At 39.4% G+C, this 12218-nt stretch overlaps 1 protein-coding gene across 5 annotated transcripts in view; it reads left to right on the top strand.

The window, feature by feature from the left end:
- Positions 1-12218, top strand: part of Twin (CCR4-NOT transcription complex subunit 6-like twin) — a 484682-nt gene that overhangs the window by 460110 nt on the left and 12354 nt on the right. For all 5 annotated transcript variants that reach the window (XM_083107017.1, XM_083107021.1, XM_083107020.1 and 2 more), the window contains 2 exons: positions 3052-3364; positions 6990-7141. In XM_083107017.1, coding sequence (XP_082963143.1) covers positions 3052-3364; positions 6990-7141 — 465 coding nt within the window. The remainder of the gene's footprint in view (positions 1-3051; positions 3365-6989; positions 7142-12218) is intronic.

Below are 12218 nucleotides of genomic sequence, written 5' to 3'. Positions count from 1 at the left end.
TTAAGATTGAAGTTTAGGAATGACTTTTTTAAACCTGTCTTAAAAGTTTTTCTTGCACGCACTTATCCAAGTTCAAGTGTATCTGCGTTGCATTCGCGACGAGTTTGCTGTCTGTATTTGTCACTTGCCCGACGGTCGAAGTTTGGCAAGTGCTCCCTCCGAGCATATTCCTCCGAGCGACTAAAACACTTCGCAGATTAAAGTGATTAACAGATTGGCTGCTGAGCAAACCAAGCTCGTCAAACTTTATGATATTGCAGAACATCTTACGCCAAAAGTTTGCTCGAATGCATTCGCCGAAAACTCTTCGCGAATACTTTTATCGGCTCATCGTTTCGTTAACCGTTAAACATTCGCCTCGTTATCGTCCGCAGTTGATAATGAAAATTGAGACTCTTAAGAATGAATATAAGTGGAATTTAAGGGAATTTTATCGCAACAATGTCTCCGACAAATCGATAAAACAATTATTAAAATTATATAATTAAAAAATGACATTCAATAAGTGTATAATACATATAATTTATTGAATAGAAGAAAATAATATAGAAATTTACTGTATTACAGATGCAAATTTCTTGATGCTAATATAGCGAAGAGCGTTTATCCCGACAGATATCGTAAATACTATCATACCGGATGCAGAAGCATGGATGTATATATATATAATTAATATCGGTTGGCGAAACTTGAGTTTGTTTGACTTAGTTCGTTACCAATAAATGTGCCGTACTTGGAGAAGTGATCAAGTTTCGGTACCTCGGGGATATGGTCATAGATCGTAGCGATGTGTACTATAACTATTTGATAACTTTGGTCATTATCAGTTTGGACCGGTAAACCTCGGATTAAGCTAATCCTCTCCAAAGTGGTTTTGCCGAAGGTAAAGTGCCTAAAAAACACACCCGCTCTTAACATCAAAACGTATAACAACATTAAGACCTTCGAGAGATATAGGCAATATTCCTTAAAAAGAATAAAGCAAAGCTGAAGAGAGGGGAGAAAGAAAAAAATAGGAAAATATAAATATACGTTTCTTTAAAATTCCATTAAATTAATTTATAATGTTACATTTGTAAATTTATATATTGCACATATTTAAAAAATGATATCCCATAATAAAGTATTTTTAAAAATATTAGCATAATCATTCGCTGCGGAAGAAATATCAAAAGACCATAATAACGTATTGTCACCTTCCTTATCATGGTCGTCTCGCGGGCGATAAAATCGCTTCTCGAATCCAATATATTCATCATTGTCTCCATCTTGTCGGTCTTGCGGTACGAAGGGGAAACGACGGGGCGCCCATTAACGTCGCATATCTCACGCAAGATCGAATCCGAATAATCCCCCGTTAAGACAATCGCCGACTTAGTCGGCGAACGCTCGAGGACTCGTCGAGATGGTCGTGTTAACAATCCCTCGGGAGTGAAGGAGGCTCGGGGGGGGGGGGGGAAACGAATCGACGGATCGTTAACGATCGTATTTATCGCGGGAATGAAAAAATCGGCCTATCGAGCGAGTCTATCGCCGCGTCCGCGTCGGGAACGGATAATTAAAGATTAAAAGCGCTCACGCGCGCCGCCCCAGGAACGCCCTACATCTATATATAATTAATGTTGTCTTACATTTTGCGCGTTATCTCACGTCTTACATCTCGCTTCGCGGTGATAGTGGTCGATAATAAAAATTAGAAACAGCCTTGATTTCTACCTCATTAAGCATTAAATTGACATTAAATTATTAGGTATACGTTGTATCGCGGAGCAAAGTGTCAGTGTTTCGATACTACAGCATCATTCTATCCGTATCCTCTTCTCGAATCGAGTTACGAAGGCAACGCGGGACCGATTCGCGTATGTGGCTGAATGATTAACGGCGTTTTCGGAGCGACGGTTTGGGGCGAATCTGTGATGCCGATACCTACCTAACCATTTCTATTTCTCTCTCTCTCTCTCTCCCTCGACAGGCTGCGATATCTTCGAGTTACTAACGTAGCAGAGTACGCGTACACGTTATTGGATTGCGGGGATATACCGCGGTTCAATTATTTACACACACTCTCTCTCTCTTTCGCGATCGCGTTTGCGGTAATAGAACCGCTGATTTATACTGGTTTAGCTCGACCGTCTATCGTCCGGGCCGCTTTCAAATTAGTTCCAACGTATCGGAGCGAGATGTATTTTTCAAGGGCATCGAAAACGCCCCGAAATCTCACCTCGTCCGCGAACACATGAGCGAATTAGTTGCGAGCGAAAAGATTGACCCTGATAACAGACCGGATCAATCCGCGAGTGTTAAAGTTTTCCGATGCGCGAAGGAAGGCGAGCAACGCGAGTAGAAACAGACAGCCGTTGCTACTCGAGCCATAAATGTCTCGAGTGATAAGGAGGGACGCGATGCACTTGATGATTCGCATTAGCGTGCTCTAATCACGATATTGTACTACACGCGACGGATAACTCGCGAGGTCGCGTGAGACGAAACAAAAGGCGAGAGAGAGATAGAGAGAGAAAAGATGTCGGAAATTTATGCAGACAACCGGGCGACGTCGGCAAGACAGCTCGTTCGCTTTATGCTGATCCTCTTATTCCACATCGCGAGAATCTATCCACGCCCGCGTCTGAGCAACACGTATCCGTCTGTTCGTGTTTACAGCTCGTAGAACAGGAAGAGAATTGGAGAATGGAAAGGGAAAAAAGAAAAGACACGGGGCTTGAGGAAAGTGGAACGGCTTACGAACCGAATCGTGAATACATGAAATTAGGATTGCGAAAGAAACGAGCACGTTGATTCCCAGAGTGTTCAAAACATTCCCCCATTGTTTACGATGGAAAAGAAGTAATTTATGGTTGTTGAATCATTCGATTTCTTGACTGGAATGAATGAAATATTCTGCGAGCGAAGTAATACCTGAGGGAAAAATGCAGAGTGATAGAAGGAGGAAACGCAATAGTCTTTCCTCTCTTTTGTATTTCTTATTTTTAAATAATAAAATGTCAAAAATAAATATTTACATATACGTTTCGTCGATTGCATTTTTTGCAGGCATATTTACGGTGATGTGTTATAACGTGTTGTGCGACAAGTATGCGACGCGACAGATGTACGGCTACTGTCCGAGCTGGGCGCTCGACTGGGAATACCGGAAGAAGGGTATTCTCGACGAGATACGGCATTACGCCGCGGACATCATCAGCCTGCAAGAGGTCGAGACGGACCAATTCTACAACTTCTTCTTGCCGGAGCTTAAGCACGACGGCTACGATGGCATATTCTCGCCCAAGTCCCGCGCGAAAACGATGGCGGAGAACGACCGCAAGTACGTCGACGGCTGCGCCATTTTTTATAGGACCGCCAAGTAAGTGCATTCCTCTGTCTCGTTATTCGTTGCCCCGAAATGGTCGAAAATGGCAAATATATTGCGATGTCTGCCATAAAAATTCAAAGTATAAAAATATCTATATTTTACTATCCATCCTTTCTTTACAAACATTATACATTAATTTTAATATCTTGTCATTCTTCAGTGACGCTTTTCTAAAATGGTTCCAACTTTTTAATGTAAATTATAACATCTCTTGTAATTAATTATTCTTTTGCAATATGCTGAGAAGAAAAAAGCAGTATAAAATATATGTAACGTCGATAATTGAGGGTAGATAATTAATTTTAAGGCAATTTAATTTAAATATTCAAAATTGTTATATGCGAGGATTTTCATATTGCTTTTAGCTTATGTTTGAAAGGATGTTCCATTAATTCGTCATTTTCCTATCACGGCGAGCGTTCTAATTGCCTCGCGTTGAAGAAAAAGAAAAACGATTATCGACAGTCTCGATTCTCCGGCGATCCCTCGATTTATTAAAAGGCGTGGTAATTTAATTAATAAACGCATGACGGCGCAACAGAAAACTCTGTCCAATTTAATACAGTTATCGATCACGCGCGATCGAATACTTTGCGAGCAAATGCGCCTGGAAATTCCTCGAAAGGATTTCATTCGTCAAGACTCACAACGCACACATATATATATGACAAGAGTAAACCAATTTAAAAAAATTTGAAAACGGATTGATTTTTAAAACAATAACCAATTATTCCCGTGTATAGTTATGCAACCTTTTTTCTCGTATTTTTGAAATCGATATGTATGATTTTATTTGTATTTTTTTAATTAAAAAAACATAGTTTTATATATGTATATATACAAGAGTAACAATACAAATATGAAATATTTGTCGTGAAAACACTTCGTTACTTTGATAAAAAATCCGGTGATGAAGTAATTTTAATTATTCGTTATAATCATCTTCACAAGATTTCACATTTCGAGAGAGAAATACGGTTATTATAGAAGATTATCTTCATCACCTTCGCGAAATCAATTATAAAGCCGGCTCCGCTTATCATCGCCTCGATACCGGAAAGAGCTGAGATCTCCCAAAGCGCGACATTTAATTTCAAGCGGGATGAAAGACGCGTCCGCTCGTAATTTAACAAAACGTCGCGCACATGTCTGGCGTGTAATAACGTCATGGTAATCCAATATCGCGTCAGATAGTAACGCGCGTCGTAAATTGCCGTTCGTGTTTAATAGAAAAGCGAACGCGTCGCTTCGCAAGCGCGTATTTTTTTTTATTTGATAAATTAACCGGAAATCGATAGATTTCCCTTATGAAATACCTACATACACTTAAGAATACAAGAATCTTAGAGGCTATAAAATACGAAAAACATAAAACCGGCAAATGAATAAATAATCTTAATTATGCGTGAATAAAAATTTAATTGCACCGAAATTTACGCGCGTAAAATGGTTCCTATAGATTTGATATTGAAAGCGAGAAAATTTTACGTGGTACACGACGTTCAGATTTCAATGACTCGATATACACGAAATTATTGGCATGTTGCGGCAACGTCGATACACACAAATTGCCTTTGCGACGGCATCGAATGGAACGTCGCAGCTGCACACCGTCTATAACGCATTAATCATCGCGGCCGCCGGTCGCTACCCGAGATATCTATTTCGACTAATGCTTATTTTCAGAGTATCTCGTGACATAATGGCAGGTCTCCGCGATATCGCGTCGCAATGCCAACCCCCGGGGCTATCAAACCACGAGCGCGACGATTAATGCGCCCCTATACATATGTGCAACGGTTCCCTTTATAACCTACCCCGTCGTAAATAGCTCGAGCGAAGTAAATGTGTCTCTGTGCGACAATATTAAGGCCGATGGCGACGAATAAGTCTCCCTCTCTCTCTTCCCTCCCGCCCGTTTTAAACGCTTCCGCGGTAGGTTACACACGTTTTAACCCTTCACCGCATCATTTGTAATATTAAACATTCTGTATTTAATTAATCTGAAGTTTTCGTTACTCGAGTATAATTTAATTTCAGGTGGAATTGTTTGTTGATGAATCGTATCTTGAGTAAAAATATTTTTCGAGATATTTTATTTCATTAAGACACGTTAAAGAGAATTCTGTGTGATTTAATAATGTAAAAATTGCTAAAAATTGTCATCTCGCACGCAGAAATTGGAGATCCCTGCGATTGTCTGATCAAAACGCGCTTGTACTACTGCGGGCGCGAAGCCACGACATGATTCGCGTGACTTTCTATCCACGTTCCTTCCCTCTCTCGCCGCCTCGCTGTGAATTTCCTCGGCCGAAGGTGATGAGGAGAAAGAGAAAGAAGAAGGAGCTTACGGTCTTGCTTTTACGGCTTGCAAAGACGCAGCCATCGATTTCAATCCGGCTGAACAACGCGACCAAATCGACCGAACCAAATCAACGCTCGCGCGATGAGCGTAAAGTTCAACTCGCGTTCAATTTCCGCCTTCGGCGCTCGCCCCTCGATCATTCCCGGCTTTATTGCCTCCTCGCGGATTATACGGCGCAATGTCCAAGTGCCGTTTAAAAAAGGAGAGAAAAAAACGAAGAAAGTTTAATGTCCGCGCAGGACGCAACAACACCGATAAAATTCTACGATCCATTAGACGATAAATATTTTTCGAGCGCGTTAAGTTTTTATTCCTTCGCGAATGAGGAAGAATAATTGCACAATCTTTGTATGAAACTTTATATTCTCTTATGTATTTTTAAATTTTAATTATATAAAATGGTATTTTTGTTCCCGATCTTCGTATTAAGGAATTTTCTCTTCGATTCAAAGGTGAAACAGTGAGATGTTTCAGACAGTGGGAAATCAATTAGGCATTCAGAATTTCCATCGCGTTCCCTTTTCTTATTTTCGACCAATCTTAACTCAATCCTCTTCCTTCCGTTTGGAGCGACTTCGGATGACGGTGATTCAATCTTGTTTACGACTAAGGAGAGGCTTGCCCGGAGACGGAAGGAGGGATGATGGCTCGTAATGGGTATTCGGGGAAGAATATATTTCTCAAGCATACGTGCCGCACATATAAGAAAGGGGAGAGAAAAAGTTGAGGCATTCTACATCGCGTACGTGATACGCCTTTCTCTGGCTGCGACGAAAATCGCCTGATACCGACGAGACGTTACTTCTCGTCGTATCTAAGTTGTACTGCGAGCGGACTCGCCAAGTCTTTCTCTACGTCACGGGACGAAATTGAGTCTCGTCAGCCCTTTACTGGGACTTAAACGACCGATTGAGAAAGGACCGGGAATTCTTTTTCCAACACATAGTTTCGCGCGATTCGTGACTCATGCTATCACTGCGATGACAATTGATATTACGATCTTTGATGCAACGAAAAGGGAATTTAACCCTTCTCTCATACCGGGATACTGCACTTTACTTTAAGAAGTCCCTGGTATATAGTCTATTAATTGTAAAATTCCTTTACACATATTTTTCCGAATTTACTTTATACGCGAGAGGATTTTTATATTAAACAAATTTTTAAAAAATCCAAAAATAAAATAGCAACTTATATCTAATCGATTCAAATTTATCTCTTTCTCACGTATTCTTTATTTTATTTTCGCAGATTTTCTCTGATAAAAGAGCATTTAGTCGAATTCAATCAATTGGCGATGGCGAACGCGGAGGGTTCGGATAATATGTTGAATCGAGTCATGCCCAAAGATAACATCGGACTGGCTGCATTACTTAGGACTAAGGAAGCCGCTTGGGACAATGGTGAGTGCACTTGAGATTCACATCTTCTCGTATATTTACAGAATATTATTTACAGAAATAGCTTAAATAAATTAGAATATAAATGTATTTGGTATTCTTAATTTGATTTATATTTGGACATTTGATGCTTGTTTTCGAGCAAGTTTTTTTAGGGAATATAAAATAAGTTTTAAAATTATTTAAGAACCTTTTTATCGAAAGAATCAAATCAAATTTCCATTTCGGGGCCGATAAAAAAGGTTACTGGAGCATTCAAGTTTGCGAATATTCGCTAAATTGTCTTGAAGCAAAAGATAATTAAAGATTGCGTATACGATTGATGGGGAAATAAAAAAAAAGATAGAGGCAGACGCTAACTGAGCATCTGCTCATTTTACACCCACCCACCGGTGATTCGCACGTATCTAGTCGCGTGTTTGCACACCCTGAAACACGCAAGTTTTTTTAGAGGATATAAAATAAGTTTTAAAATTATTTAAGAACCTTTTTATCGAAAGAATCAAATCAAATTTTCATTTCGGGGCCGACAAAAAAAGTTACTGGAGCATTCAAGTTTGCGAATATTCGCTAAATCGTCTTGAAGCAAAAGATAATTAAAGATTGCGTATACGATTGATGTGGAAATAAAAAAAAAGATAGAGGCGGCAGACGCTAACTGAGCATCTGCTTGTTTTACACACACCCACCGGTGATTCGCGCGTATCTAGTCGCGTGTTTGCACACCCTGAAACACGAAAGTAATTAACGCGTCGGTCTCTCGGTAACCGATGAAGCTGCCGGATTACTACTAGACGCGCGCAATATACAGAAGTCCGCGTTTTTCCCGCGTCCGTGGAAGCTCGTGCGCTCGATGATTGAAGCGAGTAAATCGAGCACGGTACTCCGATCCGGTATACACAGGGTGACCCAACATTACACAGAGTTTGCACACTGTGTGTTTGATTTTTTCTTAACATAAATATGCAAACTGTTAATAACAATAATATTTCAATTATATGAAAGAAAAATTGAAAATTTTTATTCTGCTGAATTTTAAGATTCTGCTAGTTATATATCAAAATTCTTTATTCCTTATTCTGTCATAAGTAGATAAATATTACGTGTATTTTTTACAGAATTTTAATTCATAATTAAAGCAAGTCGCGCGGTTATCCAAATTTTTCCAGATTTATAAAGATGATTAATCAAACGTTTTTAAGACAGGCTTGTTGGCTCTAAATTTCTCGAAGGGAACGTGGCGAGACTGGGACACCCTGTATAGCAAGTGTATCGCGGAATGCGCGAGTAAACCAGGTCTGAGATTTATATGGTGCCCCAAAGGTCGAGAACGGCTCTTACGGCTCACTTGGACGCGTCGGAACGTGCTCTCGTTAATGAGCCATTACCCGCGTTACATTAATCCATACCGGGCGCAATGACCGGTCGGGAAAAAGCCGCGGACTCTTTTCGTTCTTATCCGAGAAGGGGCAATCGATCGCGTTCGCGAGACGACTCCTGCACGCTTCCTGCGCTACGGTTAACACCTGATTAGCTTCTCGTACACATCGGAAGTTATTACCGCAACGTAAATCACTATGGCGGGTGCTAGATTATCAAATTGTAAACGTTCTTTCTATTTGCACGTACACTGAGAAAAAAAGTTGTTAACTTGATCAAACCGTTTAACTAAATTATTATTTTTTTAATTGAAATGTTGAAATATTTAAGTTAAATAGATGTCATGTTAAATTTAATATGTATTATTTAATTTAAATAGTTAAATATTTCAATTAAAAAAATAATGATTTAGTTAAATGGTTAAATGGTTTAGTCAAGTCAACAACTTTTTTTCTCAGATATAATACTTTAATATAAATTTGAAATTATTGCATATTTGCTTACATATTATGAATATAAATTTTTATAAACATTTGTATAAAATTCTAGTTTTTCAAGCGCTTCTTGAAAAACGCTCACTATCATGGTTAAACATTCTCATAGACTTTTGTAAAATTTCTTATTCGTAAGAATGACGAATATTAGAATTTCTAAATTTTCGAAAAAAATGACCGCAATTACGGTAAGAATTTTTACAGACGTCTGTAGAAATGTACACGTTCACATTCGCGCAATAGTAGCAAACATTTTTCAAGTTCTCGAAAAAAAAAATGTAGAATCTCTGATCTTCTCTCTCGACCCGAGAGAATTTTCACGCGAATGGAATTAATTCGGCTACTCGTATCGAGAACTTGGTATGACTCACGGCAGTTCTAAACTTCTCCAAATTTCGCAGAGTATATACTCGCATCGCGTTTCTCGCTTTGAAACCGTCGCTCAACTTCCTTATATATACTTAAGACTTGGTCAATTGAATAATCATGAATAATCAGAGAACATGGAGTAAACCAACTAAGCTGACAGTACTCGGGCGAATAAACAGTCTAATCAAATATAATCGAATATGTTCATTGCCCTCTTGATGAACCTTAATATGGCACATTTCTCAAATTCTAATTAATATTCCTCGTTTTATTCGAATAATGTTGCTCTTTTATTAAGTCCCGTAAGAAAAATCACACGTACACAAGAATGTTTACACGTGCAGCTAACTTTCGAGGAAAATATATGTAATTGTAAGATTCGCTTTAGTACTTAAACTGCGCGATAAGGATACTCGCGTAGGTCGATATTCCCTCGCGGAGATAGATGCGCTCGCGCCGAGGGCGAGAGTATCGAGATTAAATCTCGATCGAAGAGCTAAAATCCATGTAACCATGCCAGTGGGCCGCGATTAATGATCTCTCTTGCTCGAATACGAGAGCAAGCCCGAGACCTCCCATCCTTTCAGCCTTATGTGGGACCGAGCTGATAGTCTCTCCGGCTCGGTTCGTGAAAAAGATGACCCGTTTCAAAGGAACATCCCTGTTCGGCGAATCTCTATTGGTCGGACTAATAGTGTACCATCAGCGGTACTAATAAACCGATATCAGCTGCCGGCGAACGATGAACGATGCGCCATTCGGAGATATATAAGGGGAACAAGCGGATCGTTTATCGCGGGTACGCCCACGATTCGTCGGATTCTTTTTCATGTGTAAAAATTTCAAGATGGCATCGTTCATCATTCCTTAAACACGGCTTCTTAGGGTCTCTGACAGTACTCCGAGTAACGCTGCAAAAATCATAATGACGTCCCGCCCTTTAAATATTTTTTAATCTCGTACATGTGTTTCATATAAATACATTTCAGACGCAAGTAATAAAAATCGATGGTGTAGAATAGAGAATTCATGCACTGAGAAAAAAATCTGGTTGCATTAATTAGAAATCTGATAGATTCAATCAGTATGTCTGTTGAACGAATCAGAATTCCTTTAGGAATTACCAGATGAGTATGATTAATTTCTTTAAATTTATCAAATTTTCTTGGTAATAATATTAAATTTACAAAAAAATGCCATTACTGGGTCCATGTATAATTAATATAACAAGAAGTTTTATAGATCCAACTAGAAAATATTAATCAAATACTTGTAGTAAAGTCTATTAAGCGTCCTAGTTATGAAAAATCGAGTGATAACTAGAAATTCTGCTTGGTTTAACCAAAATGCCTTCTATCAGATACATCTGGTATGGTTGGTACAATCAAACGTTTTTTCTCAGTGTGCTGGATAAATCTTTCAATTATACGACAATTATAACTTATATGCGGAGGATATTCTAGAATTAGAACGAATGTATTTTTTCCAGGCTTGCGTCCATCTTTTTTCCCTTAGTGCGAAGAATAGAAAGCCAGCGTGGCTTTACGCGCGGTTAACCGGCTGAAAGTTTTCTCCGGCTAAAATGCCGCTGAATTCATTCAGATCCCACGGGATTATTCCGTGCCACCGAGGATATAGTTCTGCCGTCCAAGCGGGATACATTTAGATACGATGCGGCGATACCAAATATCGAATTTCTCGGTGGTAAGGAAACACGAGAGAGCTCAATTATTCTCAGAGTAATCAACCGATGCGCGATCACGTCTAGAAAATTAGAGCAGAGTCTCTAAAAGCAACGTAAACGTATCCAGACGGTGTTAAGATAAAACGATGTTAATAATTCAAGGTTTGTGTAAATAATTCAAAGTTTCATTACAGAGAGATTTTCCGTAATAGGAGAATTTCTGTAATGGGAGAAATCTCTCCTCTCTCCCACCCTCCCACCCTCCCATCGAACATCAAAGAGTCACATAACGAGAATGTGTTAAAATATTACATTTTATTAATTAAAAATTCAAAAGAGATTCTCAGTGTTTCCTATATTATATCGTATATGCGTACATTTATTTATAAATCACTTGTAATTCAGATTGATAAAAAATATTGGATCTTTTCTGAAAAAGAGACACGAGTGCATTTAAATGATTGAAGATGCGGATATATCCGTGTCGCCGCGTAACGTTACGATGATTCGTATTTCCATGACCTCGTTGCAATCGGCAGATAAATCGTCGGGTAATTGAATCCGCGGGCTGGAGCGAGTAACCGCGAGTACCACGTCACACGACATTCGTTACACGCGAGACATCTTGTCGCTTAATTAATCGCGCTCGCGGCACGATTCGCATCCCGCGAGAAGAGTGCACTCGTCTCGGATGCACGCGTTGCATTCTCGCCCGAGGCGGATGAAGTAACGGCAGCGACAAGCTCCGTCTCTCTCTCATCTGCGCGCGAGCTTTATAAATTCGCGGGCTGCATAGAGATGCCAGGACACCGATCCTATCTCGAACGAGCATGTCTCGAACGAGTGTTCATCTCCGCGTGTCACCCTGTCCGATTTCTCACTGATATATTGAACCGCCGCGCACTAAAAACTGCGTAACTATGTGCGTATGCATAATTAAGCGCGCGCTTCAAGCGTGGGTTTTGTATTTTTCCACGTGATTGCGCGATAGCGTGTCTCCTACAGACTGTTTCATTAATACATATATATGTCCACCGATTATTATTGTCGTCATTAATATGTATTTATTATCGTGTATTATTAGCGTCATTTACATTTTATTATTCGTTATTATTAACGCGATAAAAATGAAGTAGGATTTAAAGTATGAAAT

The sequence above is a fragment of the Camponotus vicinus genome, unplaced genomic scaffold, assembly GCF_025532165.1.
Source record: "Camponotus vicinus isolate PSW18456_S1 unplaced genomic scaffold, iyCamVici1.0 SCAF_8, whole genome shotgun sequence".
NCBI lineage: Eukaryota > Metazoa > Arthropoda > Insecta > Hymenoptera > Formicidae > Camponotus > Camponotus vicinus.
The sequence above is the reverse complement of the archived record's forward strand: the minus strand, read 5'-3'. Positions and strand labels throughout refer to the sequence as shown.